This window comes from Tachypleus tridentatus, chromosome 11 (assembly GCF_004210375.1).
Source record: "Tachypleus tridentatus isolate NWPU-2018 chromosome 11, ASM421037v1, whole genome shotgun sequence".
Lineage (NCBI taxonomy): Eukaryota > Metazoa > Arthropoda > Merostomata > Xiphosura > Limulidae > Tachypleus > Tachypleus tridentatus.
This window is the reverse complement of record NC_134835.1, coordinates 45,391,008-45,411,397: the sequence shown is the minus strand read 5'-3', so window position 1 is coordinate 45,411,397 and position 20,390 is coordinate 45,391,008. Positions and strand designations below refer to the sequence as shown.

General features: G+C 31.9%; 1 protein-coding gene and 1 long non-coding RNA gene across 9 annotated transcripts in view; one reads left to right on the top strand and one right to left on the bottom strand.

Moving 5' to 3' along the window:
• Positions 1 to 670: 670 nt before the first annotated feature.
• Positions 671 to 7,990, bottom strand: LOC143232075 (uncharacterized). Of its 2 annotated transcripts, none has more exons than XR_013017366.1 (2): positions 7,381 to 7,990; positions 671 to 7,136 (listed from the first exon to the last, which is right to left on the bottom strand). It is a non-coding gene; the product is annotated as an uncharacterized LOC143232075 (long non-coding RNA). The 2 variants fall into 2 exon arrangements; XR_013017367.1 differs by having other exon boundaries at positions 7,392 to 7,990.
• A 4,532-nt stretch (positions 7,991 to 12,522) lies between these two features.
• The window catches only part of LOC143232073 (colorectal mutant cancer protein-like), an 86,809-nt gene continuing 78,941 nt past the window's right edge, over positions 12,523 to 20,390 (top strand). For 6 of the 7 annotated variants that reach the window (XM_076467123.1, XM_076467124.1, XM_076467120.1 and 3 more), the window contains exon 1: positions 12,523 to 13,789. In XM_076467123.1, the coding sequence (XP_076323238.1) occupies positions 13,671 to 13,789 (119 nt within the window). In that variant the 5' untranslated portion in view covers positions 12,523 to 13,670. The remainder of the gene's footprint in view (positions 13,790 to 20,390) is intronic. The other variant, XM_076467119.1, reaches the window with a different exon arrangement.

Sequence of the window (20,390 nt, the reverse complement as noted above, 5' to 3'; positions counted from 1 at the left end):
AATTATAAGCTCAAAAGACTGCTTAAAACTTGATCATATGTTTCTTCATATGCATGAAAATTCTTTTCTAATTTTCTTGAGTTTTTTTTTTTTTTATATATGTCCAAGATAGGAATAATTTGTCCAGGCCTGGAGGGTGGGACAGCATTTCTCAAGTATATGTTTCAATGAGATTTCACTATATACCTCTGTTACAAAACTAAAAATAACAAATGCTTTTAGTGCAGGACATTTGTTTATATAATACATCATAAAAAATAAATAAGCCTGTAGCATGCACATGTACTTCCTTCCTGTACATAATTTTGGCTCCATTACCCGACTTAACATTTGTAGTGTACTAAAATGTAGGATTCATGTGCAAAACTTGTGCCAAACATTACGAGCAATGCACTTTCTACCTGCACATATACTGATTTGGATTCAACTAAGTTAAATTTATTTTCTTGTTCAGTTTTGTTGATGTTACATCCTTTAATATGCCTCATAATAATGCTTACATGTATGATCTAGCTTCAGTTCATATATTGTGAGTTTAAGACAAATTCTGCAATAGTGTGATGCCACATAAAACTGCTTATTTGAGAAAAACATAAGATACAAAGACTGAACCACTATCTTGCATATTTCTCACTACACAAGATGATTAAATCTAAATACAGACACACCATTTAAATAAAAAATATTTTGATTTATTGAGACAAGATACAGCAAAATTTGATATAAAATATAGTCCATATAAATTCTGTTACAGTAAATTTATTTTAAAAATAAAAAATATATTTTCCATTTCTGATTGTAAAGAACATACCTTTTTTAATCTGTTTTATAAAAGTGGTTACCATCATCTACTTCAAAAGTAAACATATTTTTTTTTGATGTCACAAATAGAGATGGGTGATTTCAGTGATCAAAGAATCTAACATTAAATCAAGTAGTGTCATATAAACTAAAAAATGATGACACTCCATTGGCTTGAAATACATACTAATATGTAATATTTAAAGAATATAAATGAAACTAGATAAAGTAAAATTTATTCTAGGCTGAACAAACATTTTTACAAACTTTTGTCCTTATATTTGGTTTACATAAACTGTTTATGTTTGCACAGTGTTCATTACATTTTACATCATTTAGAAATAAACAAACCCTGTAACAAAGAGCTAACAGAAAGTTCTATTTAGTGAAAAATTGTAAAATAAAAAAAAAGTCTACATGATAATAATTTCAGTACTTAAAGATATTGAAATCTACATTTTAGTAGCTGATTTAGTTGAGTTTATAAGAAATGATAACACACTGAAAAATAAAATTCTTTCCTATCATGATAAGAATCTGTTAATCATGTGAGCTAAATGTGTTTTCATAATATACCCCTTTATGGGTACATCATAAAATGTAAACTGTAATTTCTAATACACTAAGACAAAATCTTGAGAAAACTAAATTTAAACACTGTTGTAACATTTTACATGTGAAATGAAGCAGTATTAGCTTGGACAGTGGTCCATTCAGTAAGGAATGAATTCTCAATGTTGCTTTGTAACTATGGATGATAGACATGGAAAGTAAAGCTAGGGTTGTATGTGTTTTACTTCAATCAAAACCAAATGAAAGGCCACTGACACATCTTAAATCTTGGGTTGAAAATTGTGTTAAACATCTAGGTAATTACACAGGGAAATGAACTCAGGACTTTTATGGAAAATAGGGATATAGTTATGGAACCAAGTGGCCGATTGGGTAGAGTAAAGGTGACTTAGCACCATAATGACAACTGTTGAAGTGCCCCTGGTCATTTTCTGTTGTGCTTATTAAGAATAAAGAAGGTGTACCAAGATTCTTTGTTGATTTCAGATTAGTGAATGTAGAGACTTGCATTGATGCCTTTCCTTTACCATAAACAGATGAATATTTGGAAGTGTTAGAAGACTTATGCTGGTTCAATAGCTGGGCTCTAGCATCCAGATACTGGCAAGTGAAATTGGATGATGAAAATAGGGTGAAGACAAAACAAAGATACTTTGTGTGAATACTGTGTCATCCATTCAGTGTGTAATACACCAAGTATTTTTGAGCAGTTGGTGGAGCATATGCTCAATGGACTGAAATGGGAGAGATGTCTGGTGTTTTATCAAACTTTCGAGTCTATGTCTAAAGCTTGGATATGGTATTCTAGTGCATAAAATGATGTTTTATACTGAAATCAGAAAGTTAGTTGCTCATACAACCAAGTGGAGATTTCTAGTTATACTGTGGGGAGATATGAGACTTCAATAGACCAAGATAAGATAGCTGTGGTATGAGGTTGACCTAGACCCATGACAAACTGAGAAATTCATACTTTTCTTGTATTTGTATCAAACTACCAATGATTGATTGGTGTTGAATTTATTATAGTTAATAATACCATTGTTGGCCCAATTGAAAGTGAAAATGCAATATGAATGGAACTCCATTTCTGGCATGTGCATGTCAAGACTAATAGTTTCTATTGGACACTGACACTGGTAACAATGGAGTAAGAACAGTGTGATCACCATTGCAGGATGGAATGGAACATATAATTATATAGACGTTTTATGCTCATAGCTTTCTAAAACAAATATTGCAGAATGAAAAAAGAAGTTCTTGTATTGTTTCTTTGTAAAACACCATTACATTTTATTATATGGTAGCCAATTCCTCACTTGGGTAGACCACACTTTACTGAAATGGTTTGTAAACTTTAAAATTTTGGAAGAGGTAATAGTTCATTTGATGCAATGATGTGAATTGTCATAGTTCGTGGCCTCGAGCCACAATATGGAAATCCAAATGGAATATTTTGCTTCACAGTGAGATTATCTGTTTCTCTGTTCTTGTAATGTCTTGTCACTGAGTTCTGAATACCATGTGATAGTTAAAACTTTGGCCATTTCGGCCATAGAAAATAGAAATAGAAATTTCCAGTGGTAAATGGGTGCCAAAGATAATACTTCAGGAGTTTTGTGACATGTAGTTGAAGAACTTTCACCTATCATGGGCATTTCCTGGTGTTCAGAAAGATCAAACTCAACCAACACTATTGGATGTGTGTGGCATGGATGCATGTACACTCTGATAACTATACAGACACTTAAAAGAGCAGGAATGAATGTGTTATGTTATATTATTGTCATCAACCTATAAGAAATGGTGCAGCAGCAAGTAGTCCTTCAAGCTTTGTATCAAGAAATGATCCAAACTTCATATAAAAACTAGAGGGTACTAACATGTGACTCACACGTGTGTCAGCATTCAGTGGTAGTTATTCTGGCTGCAAATGAGTTGAGACATTGAATGCTGGTATGAGAACTATATGGTGTGTGCAACTCATGTGAAAAACTAGCCAAGACAAGGTAAATTGCAACAGAGAATTGTTTGGTTTCTTATGCAGATGATAGCCTTGAATATTGTTGGTACACTCCTAGAACTGAAAGTCATAAATACATGTTCATTTTTATCGAATACTTTATAAAATGGGCCAAAACTCATCCACTGATTAACACAAAAGTAGAGACTGCTGCAGGAGTGTTAGCCAAGAAGAGAATATTACGATTTGTAGCAGTGGAAATATTTCACACAGACCAGGGATCTAATATCAACAATCAACTATTCACTGAATTGTATAAAGTGTTATATAAGCTAAAGACATAGAGAAGAGGCGACACAAATTATCAAGTGAATGCTTGCAAAGTCTGTTTATCCAAACAAAACACTTAATATTTCCAATGATGGCATAGAGAGCAATGAAACAGGAGTAAACTAGCTGTTGACCAATCTACCCATGTTTGGATGGGAAATGTTACTCCCTATAGATATAGTGTTTGGTCCTCCAGCATAAGGAGAATTTTTCCAGTGTCCTCAAGAGTATGTAAAATGGCCGAATTTTACTCTAGTAATTGCACACAAATTCATTCAAGGTAACACAACAAGAGAAAAAGTATTACAATTAAAAAGTGAAAGAGTGGATGTTATAACACAGCAGTTGCATAGAATGTTGTTGTATGCTAGTTGCAAAAAAGCAACTTGGATTTTTCTGTATTGGTCTATACTTTATAATCCCACAAGTTTTCCTTTAACATATGAACTCAATAGATGGGAGACACAGAAATAATTTGGAGCACTAGATAAAATGCAGCTGTCATTTGTATATTATAAAACCAGCTTAAATTAATAACGGTAAATAAATGATAAGTTTACAATTTGCTTGATATATATATATATCAATATCACTCTTTTGAATCTAAATGTATCTTGAGAAAATGTACTGTATACTACACTTCGAAGAATGTTTACAATAACAAAATTTTAAAAATTACATGTATTTGCTAGTATTATTATAAAACAATTGAAATTGGTTATTAAAAAAAATTTCATACTAGTAATCCTATTTAAAATAATTATATATTTTTCAGTACAAAACCTCTTGTAGTTATCACCAGGGTAACACTGGGAAACCTAATGAATGTGACCAAGCATTCACTTTAATTTTAATTATACAGCTATTAGTGTAAATGATTTCAATGAACATTTAAATTCTTACAAATGTAGCCTGGATAAAAAAAAATCTTATTTATAATTTATAGTTATGTTTGTAACTAAAATATGGCTTTAAAATATACAAATTACGAGGAGTCGACAAAAGAAAGTGGTTTTCATTGGAAATCTTGTTAATTTGTTATATCTTTTATTAGATAACAGAAAAATATGTCAAACAATATGTATTTAAACCGCACTCGACGAGATGTTCAAATTCTAATTTTAACATTAGTTTTCGTAAATACCTGAACTTTTCATGATTTTACTTATGTATTCTAATAAAAAGTGTTGTGCACCTGCTGTAGTTTCTTAGATTTTCTTATTATAATTAGCCCACAGAATGATCAAACAAGTTGCTCCGGAATAATAAAACTAAAAATACAAACCAGTTTCACAATTTAATATCTGGTTAGCTCAGATAGGTCCCGTGTAGCTTTGCACAAAATTAAAAAAAAACAACCAACAACATTTAGTAGCATTCCCTTGGATGTTAGTACTTGGATCGACTTGGCATGCTTTCAATGAGTCTGTGCAGATATTCTTGAGTGCTTGACTGTCATCCTTCTTTTTTAGTATGAAATGATCTTAATGGATATGTAGTTACTCAAAAATTACTATTGAAAAGAGGTAACCAGACAAAATCTGTTGCAATCGACATATGACCACAAGCAGTGGGAGGTGTGAATCTGCAGTCTGTGCTCTTTACAGATTAATGTTCTACTTCCTGACAACAATCACTGACAGCTAATTCAACATCAGATCGGAATCATAATTAATGTACAACAGGCTACAGCGAAACATGGAGGGAATCAGTGAAAGTTAACCTGTTGACTGCCAAGTATTTCAGCTGCTACAATACAATTCTTATGCTTCTTCATTTTGTTACTTTTTCGTGACGCCATTTTGGATCGAAAGTGAAACAATTTCTAAGTAGGTCAAATGCATGTATGGTGCTGACATTTAGCGTTGAAGTTATGTATTGTTGAGAACGAATTAACTCGTCCGTGGCACTGTGTTACCAATCAGCTTGGACGAATTAACTCATCCGTGGCACTGTGTTACCAATCAGCTTGGACGAATTATCTCGTCTACGGCACTGAACAGATTAAGGACTGCATCTCATCCAACTGTATTTATGAGCTGCACCAAACTGATGGTGTCGTGACTGCTGACAGTTACATGCATATATTTAGTGCTACTTCTTCAGGAATATGATCCATTATATGGTGATTTTTTTTCACCAACACACTAATCTGAAGTATGCAGAAAACTTGGTGAAAAACATCATTACGTTAAAACAGTTTGTTATCAGAAACACTTAGAAACATTGTTTGATCTGCACATTTAACAATTCTTGAGACTGTTGGTGAGAAGGTGAAAAGGCAACAAAAATATGGCTAAATTATTGAAAGTAATACAGAGCATTTGGAACAGTATTTCTTAATAATACATTTGTAAGATGTTTTGGTAGCAACAAAACAAGGTTAAGGGTCTTTGCGAAGTAAACTGCTGGTGTAGAAAATACTAGTGAATTACACAGCCTTTTCGATATTCTTTTGTAATATGCAATAATGTTTCATGTCATTAATAAATCCACCATCAATTTGTCATTACTCATTTTTTAATGACTTCTGTATGTGTATTTATTGCATGTTTGCTTATTTATTTTGATTACTACCAAATATACGTAGTAAAGATTTTGTTCTTCTGTAATACAAGTTTAGGCATAAGAATTAGTAATTCCATGACAGACTTGTTGGAAGGTAAATGAAAATTGAAAATGATCTCAGTCATGGATCTTAAAGTTAGCCTTTCACTCCAACAAGTGCTCCAGTCATTAAGCTTCAGATTAAAATTGCTGCTTCTTAATCAGGGTCATCTAAGGTTACAGCTCATGTTAGCCAGCCCTTATCATTTGAAGTGGTAAGGACAAGTTGACCTATAAATAGTAGCAGATCACCATACACTGTTGGTCCATGCAAAAGTCTTTATAGTGCATTTTAGCTGTAAGTTTCTTTTCCTTGGGTACTGGAGAGAAAATTATGTAAACTCAATCTAGGCCACTAGAATGTTTAGAAATGTGTCCAGTTATCAACTGAGTTATTACATACATCTATGGAAGTGCACCATCTAGCTGATATTACACAGGCGCCAATCATTAAGTTAAATGGAAGGAGAGCAACCTATGGCTTAGAGTCATTATTAGCATTAACTAAACAAATTAAAAGTAAACACAAAGCTAAGCAGAACGTCTCCCTTTCTACCTGAGTATAGAATGGTGAAGAAATACAAGTAAATCCGGTATATTACTTGGGCAAGGTGGACTTTGATAGCTTCCTGAGGTTATTCACACAAATTCTTAAATACAATATTTTATAACAGCCTCATATAACCCATCCTTGGATATTGTTGAAAATTTGAGTGAGGACCAGTTAAATGATTGGGGCTTATTTGCAGAAAAAGTTCACCGCAATGTCAGCTTCAGAAACTCGAGTTTATCCATGGGGCAAATGGTATAGGTATCGCCTAAACAACCAGAGCTCTAGAGGGGCCATCAAAAGATTGAAAGGCTGAAATACAAAGAGGTACATTTTGCATTTTTAGCACTTGTCAAATTTTCACGAACTCTTAAAATCAAAATTATCAATAAAGTATTTCTACGAGAGATTTTTTTTAAATTACCTTAGTCTGTCTGAGTAGTCTCAGTGCAATGTAAATTTTCAAGCTTAGATTAAAATGGTTTTTCATCCTATAGTTTTAAAATTTCATTCCCATGACACTTTTAACCTTTTATTATAGCTAGGAATTATTTACCTCGAACCTACTTTTATTCGTGGAGGCTATGAATTCTCAGGCTTCAGATGCCACAAAATATATTCATCAACAGTAGGGTTTGGTAAATATCCTTTTTAGCCGAGCAGTTCGTGCAATTCTAGATCCACCAATGAATGGGTCAAAATTCAAAGTCAAGTGGAGAGGGCTAAATATAGAGTGGAAAGTTAGATCTACACTCAATGGCCACTGTATTAGGTATACCTATCTAGTAACGGGTAGGGTCCCCTTTTACCTCCAGAACAGTCTGATCTTTTCGCGACATGGATTCAAAAAGGTGCTGGAAGCAATTTTTGTGATTTGGATCCATGCTGACTCGATAGCAGCATGCATTTCTCTCAGATATGTCGACCACACATTCATGCTGCGAACCTCCTGTTTCACCTCCCCCCAAAGGTGTTCTATTGGATTGAAATCTGGGGACTGTGTAGACCCTTGAAATACACTGAAGTCACTGTCATGTTCGTACAACCAGCTTTAGATGACGCGTGCTTGTGACATGACGCGTTATCCTACTGGAAGTAGCTACTGGAAAATGGGTACACTGTGGCCAGCAACAATGCTAAGGTACGCTGTGAAATGCAAATTATGCTCAGTTGGTATTAAGGGACCTAATGCGTGCCAAGAAAACATTCCGCACCACATTACACCACCACTATAAGCCTGTATCGTTGACACAGGACAGGATGGATCCATGGATTCGCGTTATTTACGCCATATTCTGACCTTACCATCTGCATGTCGCAGCAGAATTCAAAATTCCTCAGAACAGGCGATGTTGTTTAATCTTTAATCGTCCAATTTTGTGATCTCAATCCCACTGTAGCTTTATCTTTCTGTTTTTAGCTGACAGGAGTGGAACCCAGTGTGGTCTTCTACTACTATAGCCCATCCGCTTCAAGGTTCGACGCGTTGTGTGTTCAGAGATGTCCTTCTGCATACCACTGTTTTAAAGAGGGGTTATTTGATTATTTGTGGCCTTCCTGTCAGCTTGAACAAGCCTGGCCATTCTCCTCTGATCTTTCTTATTAACAAGGCGTTCTCGCCTACAGAACTGCCGCTTACTTAATGTTTTCTTTCTTTCTTACCATTCTCTTTAAACTCTAGAGACTGTAGTGTGCGAAAATCTCAGAAAGTCTACAGTTTTTGAGATGCTGAAAAACCACGTCTGGCACCAACAGTTACTCCACGGCCAAAGTTGCTTAGATCACGCATCTTCTCCCTTCTAATGTTTGGTTGAGCAACAATTGAATCTCTTGATCATGTCTGCATGCTTTACATATTGAGTTGCAGCCATGTTATTTGCTGTTTGGCTATTTCTGTTAAAATGCAGGTGCACCTAATAAAGTGACCGCTAAATGTATCTCCGTTATCTTTGTTCCGAATATTCCTCTATTTCTGTTTCAATTATCACTAACAAAATTGTTTCTTAACTTAACAAAGAATTCGGATTAAATAATTAAAATTGATTAAGCTCATCAAAATTCTATATGTTTATACTCTTTAATAAAAGAAATAAGTGTAAATTTTAGAAAGAAAGATACTGTATGCATTATGAAACCCATCTCTCCTCGGTAGTATAGTGGTGAGTATCCACGCGGGAGACCGGGGTTTGGGAATAATGGGTAACGAAACAGGTTAAACTTTAATAGTGTTAATATTTAGAGAAATGAGATAAAGTTCTCTTATCAAACTAAAGGCTTCAACTTAAGAGAGGGAAAAAGTAAAATCACTGTATTATAATCTGTGTTCTATGTTCAATTCTGTGCTTTCAAGACGTGTATCCCACTGTTGGTCAGTCCTGTTGAAACATAATGGAGATTTAAAAAGTAGTGGGACAATAACTACTGCATTACTACGATAACTTTAACATTAGAATACTAACTGAACTGAGAAGCTTGATTTTAGGCGTCAACTTGTATATCAGCAAATTCTGCTATATTCGGAGACACTGGTCATCATTAACCCAAACAAAGATCTTAAACAAACAAGAATGAACAGGAACGTTACATTCACTTAGGGAATAAGTATATCGGACCTGGCGAATCTTTATACGTGATAATAATTTCCCTGATAGCAGGGAAAATTTTAAAAAAATCAAAAGAACACTATGAAGATAAAGTATGGTCCATAAGTTAAAAAGAAACAAAAAACAAACTAATGGCAACAATCAGATTTAGACATACACCTCCTCGGGTATACCATACGGACATTTTAGCTGATTCTTAATAATTGAAGATTATTCACCCATATAGAATAAACAAAAAAAAGGTACGTCACAAATACATGATGTAATTATACTTGGTTTATTTAAATAGCAAAGAAGTATTTTATATCTAAAATAAGTCGAAAAGTAATTTTTACTCAAGAATTCTTTAACTTGTTTGTTTGTTTTGGAATTTCGCACAAAGCTACTCGAGGGCTAAATTTTTATAGGATTATATTTTAATTTTATAAGCTTTATTCCTACCGTCTTGGCCTGGCATGGCCAAGCGGCATGGCCAAGCGTCCTCGTCGCCTGAACATGCTCGCCCTCCCAGCCGTGGGGGCGTATAATGTGACGGTCAATCCCACTATTCGTTGGTAAAAGAGTAACTCAGAAGTTGGCGGTGGGTGGTGATGACTAGCTGCCTTCCCTCTAGTCTTACACTGCTAAATTAGGGACGGCTAGCACAGATAGCCCTCGAGTAGCTTTGTGCGAAATTCCAACAAACAAACCTACCGTTTTTAAAAAAAATTAGTTAAAATACTTTTTCAACGTGCTTATGAGATATTTAGCACATAAAATGGTTTATATAAAAAATTATGAAAATTAAAGAATTCTTGTGTAAAAATGATTTTTCGAGTTATATCATTTATAGAATACTTCGTTACTATTAAATAAGCGACATGTTGTTACATTCCATATTTCTCACGTACGAAATATTATTTGGCTATAATTTTATTCTACACGTATGAGTGTTTCTCAATTTTTAAGAATCAACTGAAAATTTTTATTGGCAGAGTGTTCTCGCAGAGGTTTATTTTCAAACATAGTTGCCACTGTAGTTCTTTTTTTTTTTTAATTTATGGACCACACTCTATCTTTGTTATTTCTTTTTATAGCTTCTCTTGTCCCTATTGTCAACAGAGTTACTTTGGTTCTATCAAAAAATTATTAACATGTGTTAAAGGAAATGCCTACCTAAGATTACCAGCTAGGCTCAATATACTTATTCCCTAGGTGAATGTGACTTTCCTGTCCATTCTGATTTAATTAAGATCGTGTCTAAAGCCACGAATAAAGAAAAATTTGCCAAGATGTAAACAGAGGTCGGATATCAAGTATTTCAGTTCCGTTAGCATTCTAATGTTAAAGTTATTTTAATAGTTATTGTATAACGGAGGTTATAATCACATTTGATCTACCATTGGAGGACACTGCTGTCGGTAGGTGCCCTTTCACAATGTGCGGTATAACAACCATGCCTTTCATTGGCAGACTGGGTGTTATATTTAACGAGTTACAAAAACAGATAGAACAAAATACACTTAACGACTTTCTTGAATACATGTCGTGTGAAAACTACATATATCAGATTAAGTTGATTTCGAATAATAATAATATATTAAATTTAGAAGGTTTGTTTGTTTGTTTTGGAATTTCGCACAAAGCTACTCGAGGGCTATCTGTGCTAGCCGTCCCTAATTTAGCAGTGTAAGACTAGAGGGAAGGCAGCTAGTCATCACCACCCACCGCCAACTCTTGGGCTACTCTTTTACCAACGAATAGTGGGATTGACCGTCACATTATACACCCCCACGGCTGGGAGGGCGAGCATGTTTAGCGCGACGCGGGCGCGAACCCGCGACCCTCGGATTACGAGTCGCACGCCTTACGCGCTCGGCCATGCCGGGCCCAAATTTAGAAGGAAGAAAACGCCTCGTTCGCTTATGCAATACAAACATACTTTTAAAAGCAATGAGAATATCTTTTTCAGATTGTTTATTACCAGGAATACATGTTTCTTATGCTTAGTATTAGTCTTTTAACTCTTAAAACACGTAGTTACTACAGGAAATTCTTAAATGTTTACATTTGTTTCTACCTTTAAATGTAGAAAAATGAAAACGAAGATCTTACTCTTCATATCATGTGCTTTGATGACAAAATATTACTCAAAATCAATGAATTTATTTGGGAACTAACGCTAAAGACATACAAAAATAAAATATAAAACAATTTTATTGTTTTTGTAAATACATAAAACGGTTGTTTCCGTTTTCCACGTAAACCAATTATTTTGGATTAATTGAAGTCAAACTACATCGACCTTAATAAAACCCATTTAAAACTGATAAAAATAAAACTTTACCAACTTAATCTAGTTCGCAACATTACAGTAGTTATTCAAGCAATTTGGCAATTTAAATAACGTTTCAACAATTACTGTCAGTTGCGTTTAAGCCAGCCTGACGAGCATTGGTATTTTGCTAAAGGCATCATTGGCAATGGACTTCTCAATGGCTCAGCGGTATGTCTGCGGACTTGCAATGCTAGAATCTGAGCAGGATATATGTGGTGAGCAGAGTACAAATTACCCATTGTGTAGCTTTGTTCTTAATTACAAACAACAACGGCACTGAATCTAGAAGATATAACGTAGTGATCTGTCGTTATACATTTTTCTTATCTTTTACTGTTAAGTTCTTAGCATATCACAAAGAAATAATATGATGAAGTTTTTATATTTACGTACTTTTATAATTCCATACTTTTTATGCATGTATATCAATCATTTTAGTAAAGTATAACCTAACATATCATTATTTTGTGAACATGTTTAACGGTGTTTAATATGTGTATAATATAAAGGCTTACTTGCTATTTTTGAAATATTATATTTATTCAAACTGCTTACGAGTCCAAATTTATACTCATTTTATACATATATATAATTTTCAAAAGATTCATTCTGTGTCAATTATCTTATATCTGAATATTTTACCAGTAATTTAGTTGTTACATGCTCGTTCTAAAATGTTAGTAAAGTTTCTTTAACCCCTGCTACTGCTGTATCCACTCCTGTTAAATTTGTTGGATAATTATCTGTAAGTAGTATTACTAGAGGGCGTTGTTTGGTTATATCGACTGTCAACTTCGTGGAGGCTATATCATTTGTGTGGTTTTCGCGTATTAGATTATGTATTGTGATGTTTGTATTTTCTGAAAAAAATATTTTTAATGTTTATCATGTTAACAAGTTTGAATTGTTACGTTTCGATTAAAAAACTGTTTCTGTAATTTAAGTCATAGTAATTTCTTGGCGCTAGAATTGTAAAAATGTACCACTAAGTAAATTCGCAGTCTAACAAACCTCGACAAATTAGCGATATATTTCAAGTAAACTAAAGAGAAGTCTGTTTACAAAGTTGGGTAATTATAAGCTTGCTGGAGTGAAAGTGATATTATTGAGGGGAACTGATAAAACTCAAGTCGGAAGTACGCGACGATATCGTCATCATTGACGAAGTAAGAAGCATATTGTGATACGATTGATGTATCGACTATAGTCTGTATTATCGGGTGTTTTGATGCATTCAACTTTCGGAAGTTAGACTGGTTTTGAAGGTGGTGTCATAGAAAATGTGTGTGATTTGTAATTACTTAATTTGTTCTTTGATTCTAGTTATAGAAGTTGATATTATTATTGAACAAGGAGAAATTAATTTTTAACAAATGCTTTAAAACCTCATATATATTTATTTTTTCGTAGCATGAATAACAAATAAACAACACCAGAGAAAACAATCCAGTGCTCATGCTACAGCTAACTTTAGACAGCTACTGAGTATAATTGTGAGTAATGCGAGTGCAGTTTGCTTTTCAACAGAAGTGAATATTTATGCAGACTGTTAATGTATGTGATAATTAAATGCTAATATTTCTCTTTATCCACTCATGAAACATATGTGCATTGCAGGTCATAGCTTAGTGAAGAATGTCAAACTGAAATGTAGGTGGATGCAATTACAATAGAAATAAGCTCACCTTTTCTGTGATTTTTTTTTTACTTTGAAGATTCATTATATATTTAAATGAACTTTAACAACTTGGAATACACTTACATGTGTGGAAAAACTTTATTCCAAGATGTGAAATTAATCGATGAATAATAGTACTTTTGGGCAGACTTTTACAATCAAGTAATTACATAATTATTTTATAAAGATATGATAACTGAAACTGAAGTCCAAGTAATCAATTAAAAAAATGTAAAACTAAAAATAAGATGGCAAGTGACGTTCAAAGTGAATCAAGTGGAAGTGATTCTGGTTCCACTCCTGAAGAAGAACGAATAAGACGCCTATTTCAAACCTGCGATGGAAATGGAGATGGCTTTATTGACAGGTAAGTTCAATTGTATTGAGAACCTAATCCATCCTTTATTAAAACTTACAGTTTTTAATCATCATTACTATTTTGATTTTGAAGCCTTCCAAAGTTTTGTTGTTGCTAGAAAAGATTATTAATGCTGGGATGTATTTGCAGCAAATTTATGTCAAGTCTAACTGAATGACAAGTATAGTATTGAATTTTGCTTTAAGTTGTGTGATATATTGTAAGTATTGCAAATAACTGTGGAAACTGTGAGTGAAATGGGTATATGAATTACAAAGCTCATGGGATAATTCTCCTTTTATCACATCAAAATGAACTATACCAGAAAGTTTCAACTGTCTTGCTGTTATCAATATACCAATAAGAGTACAGGCTGTTGTACTGTTCCCAGCAGTAGTGTGGAATGCATCCATGGCTCCTTGGATAGAAGTAACTCATTGCAAGTTTGAAGAAATCAAATGTTTGACTGCTGAAAGCAGTTTTATGTTACAAATTGACATGAAGTTTTAAGTTTCAATGGGAACTTTATGGAAGATCTGAATAGAGTAATAAAACTCAAACATTTATTGTTGATTATAGAAAGGGTTGAGGTAGAATGCCAGAACTCTTACAAAGTAATGTTAATTAATTCAATTTCTGCTCTTTAAGTGGTATATGACATTTTATTAGATATCTTGCTAATGGCCTAATTGTAAGTGCAGATGCGAATGTTACCTCCAAATTGATACACATTAATTTGTATAAATGGCTTCAAAATATTTGTGGTTACTTAAAAAACACTACTTTGGAGAGAAAAGAAAACCAAAAGGCTGAAATTGGCATCAGACTCAAAAGAATGGAATAAGGAAAGTTTGATGAGAGTGGTCTTTCAGATGTAACCAAATTCAAGTTGCTCAAGAAAAAGGTCATTATTATGACCAATATGTATCTATGGTGAAGTATCCTGGGTGACCAATACACAAGTGTGACCACATGCTTCATGCAGAAACATCCATAAAAACTTCAAAACAATTTTATCTTAAGTAATTTTAAAACTGCAAAACAAAAAATTTGTTTTGTCTCTCTCCATGGACCCTGTGAACTTCTATACCAAATTTAGTGAAGGTCCATCTACAGGGACTGAGGCAATGGTTATTGATGGTGTAGTATTATTTTTTAAAAGTTTTAGAGTTTATGCAAATTCCTTGTAAGAAATTTTGTTGAGCTATAGCCTAAGAATGTTGAAAAAGTAGGTGTTGAGTTACGAGTAGCTCTAATTACTATAACATGGAAATATAGGTGTAGGCTTCTCTGCAGGGACATTTTTTTTTTCTAGGAACTATTAAAATTTTTTATGTTTAAATTTATATTTTGGTTTAAAACATAAAGTTTTTGTTGTTTTTTTTAATTTGGGGGAGATTTGTGAATGTATTATTACTTCTTAATAAGATAATTCTTTAAAATCAAACCCAATGGATTTTAATTGTTATTTACTCATAGGATATACAAATTAATTAGTGAGTTGTGTAATTACTGAGAACAATGCTATAACTCCATTTGATTTTTCAGTAACTGTTTTATTTTTTAAAGAACAGTCAACTTAACATAAAGATTTTGATTGTCTTTCTGGTATTGTATTCCCTATTCATTAAGTGGTTTATATTATAAAACATTTTTTATCTTTTTTTAGATTAATTTAGACCTCCGTTTTATGGGATAGATACCTATCATTTATATGTAGAATGAGTCTTAATCTATATTAAATTGTGAAATTTAAGACCAAATGTATATGACATGTTGAAATAATAACAGTGAGATATGTCTTAATGTACTCTAATCTGTATGATTAAGAATGTAAGAAAAGTATATTTTATTATCTGTGGTCATTACCCAGTTGATTTTTAATATTAAATATTACAGTAAGAATTTTCTTGATGTATAAATGCATTCAAATTAAGATATATGCATACTTTTTTAAGTCAAGTTTTCAATTATTGTTACATTGTGGCATGTATAAAAGCCACAGAAACCAAATATAGCATAAACTTATGTAAAATTAATCTTCTTCCCTTTATACTAGAAAATACACATAGTATAATGACCAATTTAAAGCCTTTGTGTTTTGCTGTAGTGTATTTTTACAAATATCGTGGAAATTTTCATTTAATTTTCTATTTACTAATTATTTTTCTTCCATGCTTTGTAAAATTATTTTGCATGTGTACTAATTTGCTTCAGTTGTTGTTGCATACATTGTTTATAGTAATGTTCAAGTTACCATGAATAAGTTATTTATTTATTAACTGGTAAAAATTTAAATCAGCTTCCATGTTCTGTATGCTTCTCGCATTGGAAAAAAATTTAAGATTTGCATTTTATGAAACTGAAAGATTTTAAATGTAATCTTTGTCTTGGTAAGTAAGAGAAACATGGATAATCTATATGCAAACTGTGTTCACTGAAAAGTAATTTGTTAAAATCAATAATTTTTTATTGATAAAAAAGTTACCAGGATATACACACGTGAGGTGTGTGAATAATGAATAACAATTGTGAATAGTGGTTTTAAATGTTTTTAACTACCATGTTGTAAGCTATTGCACATACATGTAACATATGGTTTTATGTATTCTGAATTTTTTTTTATAAAAGTATTAGAAAACATATTTTAGATGCTTTATTTTTTTAGAAACTAAAAATGAATAACACCTGTATCATAAATTTTAAATATTTTATTTATTTTGTTATAGAACACTGTGTTTGCAGCATGTTGATAGGAGAACTGTGTAGTTTTGGTAGTTTTTCTTAAATTCTGTAAATTTCTGTAGCTTTTTTATAATAGTGTATTTATGTCAAGTTAGTAAAGTTTTTAGTCACTGTTAAATATATTTTGTAAATGCCATTTGATATTGTCATCATATTTCAAGCATGCCATCGAATATTCAGTTTAGCCCTAATCTTGAAAGAATAGGTTCCCACATAGCATTATCATTTACTTATGGTTTATTTAAACAGTTCAACTAACTGTACATTAAATTAGCAATCATATTAGGTACATTCATATGTAGGAGCTTAACAGTGACATTACTAGGATTTTATATTTAGGATTAGGAAAGCCTAAGAATTAGCTTTGAGGTAGGGAACAATAATATCACTTTCATGTTAGTGGGTGTCACAATGCTGCTTTCATCCATGCCATCCTGGTGAACAAACCTCTGAAGCATCATGTATGGTTATTTTTATATCTCTATGTGGTCGAATTATATTACAATTTTATGTGCATGGGATAGAATGATTCAGTATTTGTATGGTTCTTTCATTCATTATATATCATATATTAGCTGGAGTACCTGTGCTCATGGATGGAAGTTGTGTAGATTAGGGATTAATGAAAAGTTACTTCCACTATATATATAATTGTAAAAAATGCAAAAACAGCCATAAAAACTGCAAAACACAAAATTTGTTACGTCTCTTCATGGACCTAGTGAACTTCTATACAAAATTTGACAGGGAGTGAGGTAGTGGTAAAAATGCAAAATCACCCATAAACCTCAAAACAATATGCGAAACTTAAAATCTGTATGCACCCCCCCCCCCATGGAACTAAAGAACCTTCATACCAGTTATTTATATGTTATTTAATAACCATAAAAATAACATATAAATAATTAAATACTTATGAAATTCACAAGTTAATTACATAAAATTCAAATTACTTCCAAATTTCTTTATGAAATAACTTTCATATAATAACTTTTTTCTGTTGATTATCATAAGATCAAAATGGAAAACAGAAAAAGAAAGGTTCTTGTAATATACTGTGGATACTTAAGATACAACTATAGAAATGTCCTGAGAATTTTAATGGACTCGGACTTGGGTTTTTAACATGAAACCTGTGTTGTTTCATTTTGTATCTTAAATTTTTAGTTTGGCCAATGTGTGTGTGTGTGTGTGTGTGTGTATATGTATATTTATGTATGTATGTGCCTTTTTGTCTGAGGGTGTCTAATGCCTTAAAATGTTAAAAGGAGTAATTTAGAAGGATATTTTGAAAACTGTAATTTAATGAGTTTAGAATTTGGTTGTTGAATTAACATATATTTCTGAGGATGAGTTGTGGGTCATAAGCATAGTAATGAACTTTTATGAAACTTTATTATTTTTAAGTACCATAGTAGTTTCAATCATTATAATGAAATCATAGGATGGTAATCTTTTAATTTTCTTATTTGTCATAAATTATAAGGTTTTAAGAATATTCTTTAAAACTTGGGTGTTTTGATATACAATATCTGTATTAATGGTTTTCACAACACTGGTAGTGGTTATCAGAATTTGGTTGAACTACATGTTTGCTACATGACCAAATAATTGAGTATCTCCTTATAGCCTATGCTATAAAAAATGCAAGTTAACATTGCAGTTTTATTTACATCAAGGAAATGTGTTTTTTTCATTTTGTTTATGAACAAATGGAAAATGTGTTATTACATCAGAATTATTAAGAGAGAAAGCTTGGAAGAGACTACTTTTGTATTTTTGAGAAATACTAGTATTGTTGTGATTAAAATGGTATTTGGACAATGAATGTCTCACCAGGCTCTGGGAAAATGGAACAATGTATCACCCAGATATTTTTTATATAGTCTACCTTTTTATTTATTTAAATTATTTTTTCGAAGAGATCTTGAAACTTTGTCTGTTTGCAATTTTAGGTTGGTTTGTTTCAAAGTGAGAATCTAATTAGATAGGTAATGTGGTAATTATAGCTTGTATTTTTCAATATGAGAAATTACACATTGTTGCAAAAAATTTGTCACTTTGTTACATAAAATTTGCATCTCATTACAAATAAATTATTCTATTTCAATAAAACAGTTGTCAAACAAATTTTTGAGTTGAATACTCAAGACTCAAAGGCTCAAATTTTTCAAAAATGATTGGAAAATACAAAAGACATACAAAAAATACAAACAGTTTTGTCTGAACACAAAACAAATATGACAATTTAATTCATGTAAAGAAAAATTTAGAGCAACTGCCCACAATTGAAACATCATTCAAAAACTTCTTGAGTATTTATACAAAAAATTAGACTGGTTTTGGTGGTTGACATCATTTGATTATGGCATTCAAGTCTTAGTATAATTTTCATAAAGTATGCATTTTATGCTTTATTAAAGTAATGCCAAATTTACACAACAAAGTATGACATTTTTGCAAAAAAATCTGTATTTATGAATAGGAATGTAACATCAAAAGTTAGTTTGTTTTAAAGCAAGAGTTATTGATCATGATGGTGAAGCATTGTTCTGGATCTGATTAAAAATGTAAGACGTAATGTTGTATTTATTTGTTAATAACCTGGAATAGTTCAAGATATTTACAGATGTGTTTGCAAAATAGATGGATACTACATGATCATTTCATGCAGGATATTATTTAAGATTTAGTGCTCTTCACAATGAAAAAGTGTTAACAGTGGTTATTTTTGAAGATTACTCACACATTTCTAATATAATGTATCTTTTTTTTGTACAATAGCTATTGTCTTTAATTTTTGTACTCTGTTTTAATTTTGGCACATCCTATCTGTCATTTTATGACACTGGTCATTATATTTTCTTTTTAAAGATTCATGTTTTTTTATTGCAGGAATAAACTGAACACTTTTAGTGACTGTGATTAGCTTAAAATATTTTGTTTCTTGCTCAAATTTTTTAGGCATATTAGTGAAGATGATAACATTTATTTTATGGTAGGTGATCCATTTGGTTAATTGGCATTATTGTGCTTCATTTGATTAGTTTATGCAAATTAAGCATGATACAATAGCTAAGTATTTTTTCAGTATATATATGAATGCAGTTACAAATAGATATATATGTGGTAACACATACTGTGAATCTTTGCATTAGGCAGAGAATCCTACAGCATAAAGTGTATAACAATCACACATGAGGATCTCTTTGGATATTATTTTTACAGGGTAGGAAATCACAGAAAAATGTTTAAAAGTTAAAATTAGGATCAGTATGCTGTGTAGAAGTAAGGTATTAAGTTGTTTCACAGCAATTTAAACCTACTCTAAACCTTTTTGTAAAATCAGTAGTGTGGTACTTTCCAGTCATATGGTATTCTGTAACCTCTTCTCTAAAATAAGCAATGATTGGAAGAATCTTTGAAACTTTTCAAAATATTTATTTTTTCGTCATATTTTCTAAAAATATTAATTACTTTTTGTGTTTTTTCTCCCAGTTTTCAAATTGATATCTGAAATAAACTTGGTTATGAAAAGTGAATAAACACATTTATTTTGTATAAAAAAGCCATATATTTAAAAAATATAAAACAAAATCGACGTGTTTTTTTTTTTTTTTTGGCATAGAAAGATGAAAATCATTATTAGCAATTTCAGCCAACTAGTTTCGGTAACATAGTTACTAGTTCTAATGATGGTGACAGTGTTACCAAAACTAGTTGGCTGAAATTTTTAATAAGATTTTATCCTTCATTTGCCAAAAAAAAAAACAGTTTTATTTTCTTGGTTTTAACATAGTAGCAAAATGTGTCCGAGAAAAATTAAGCCTGTGTTATATTTTGTAGTGTTTGGTTTATCTATAAC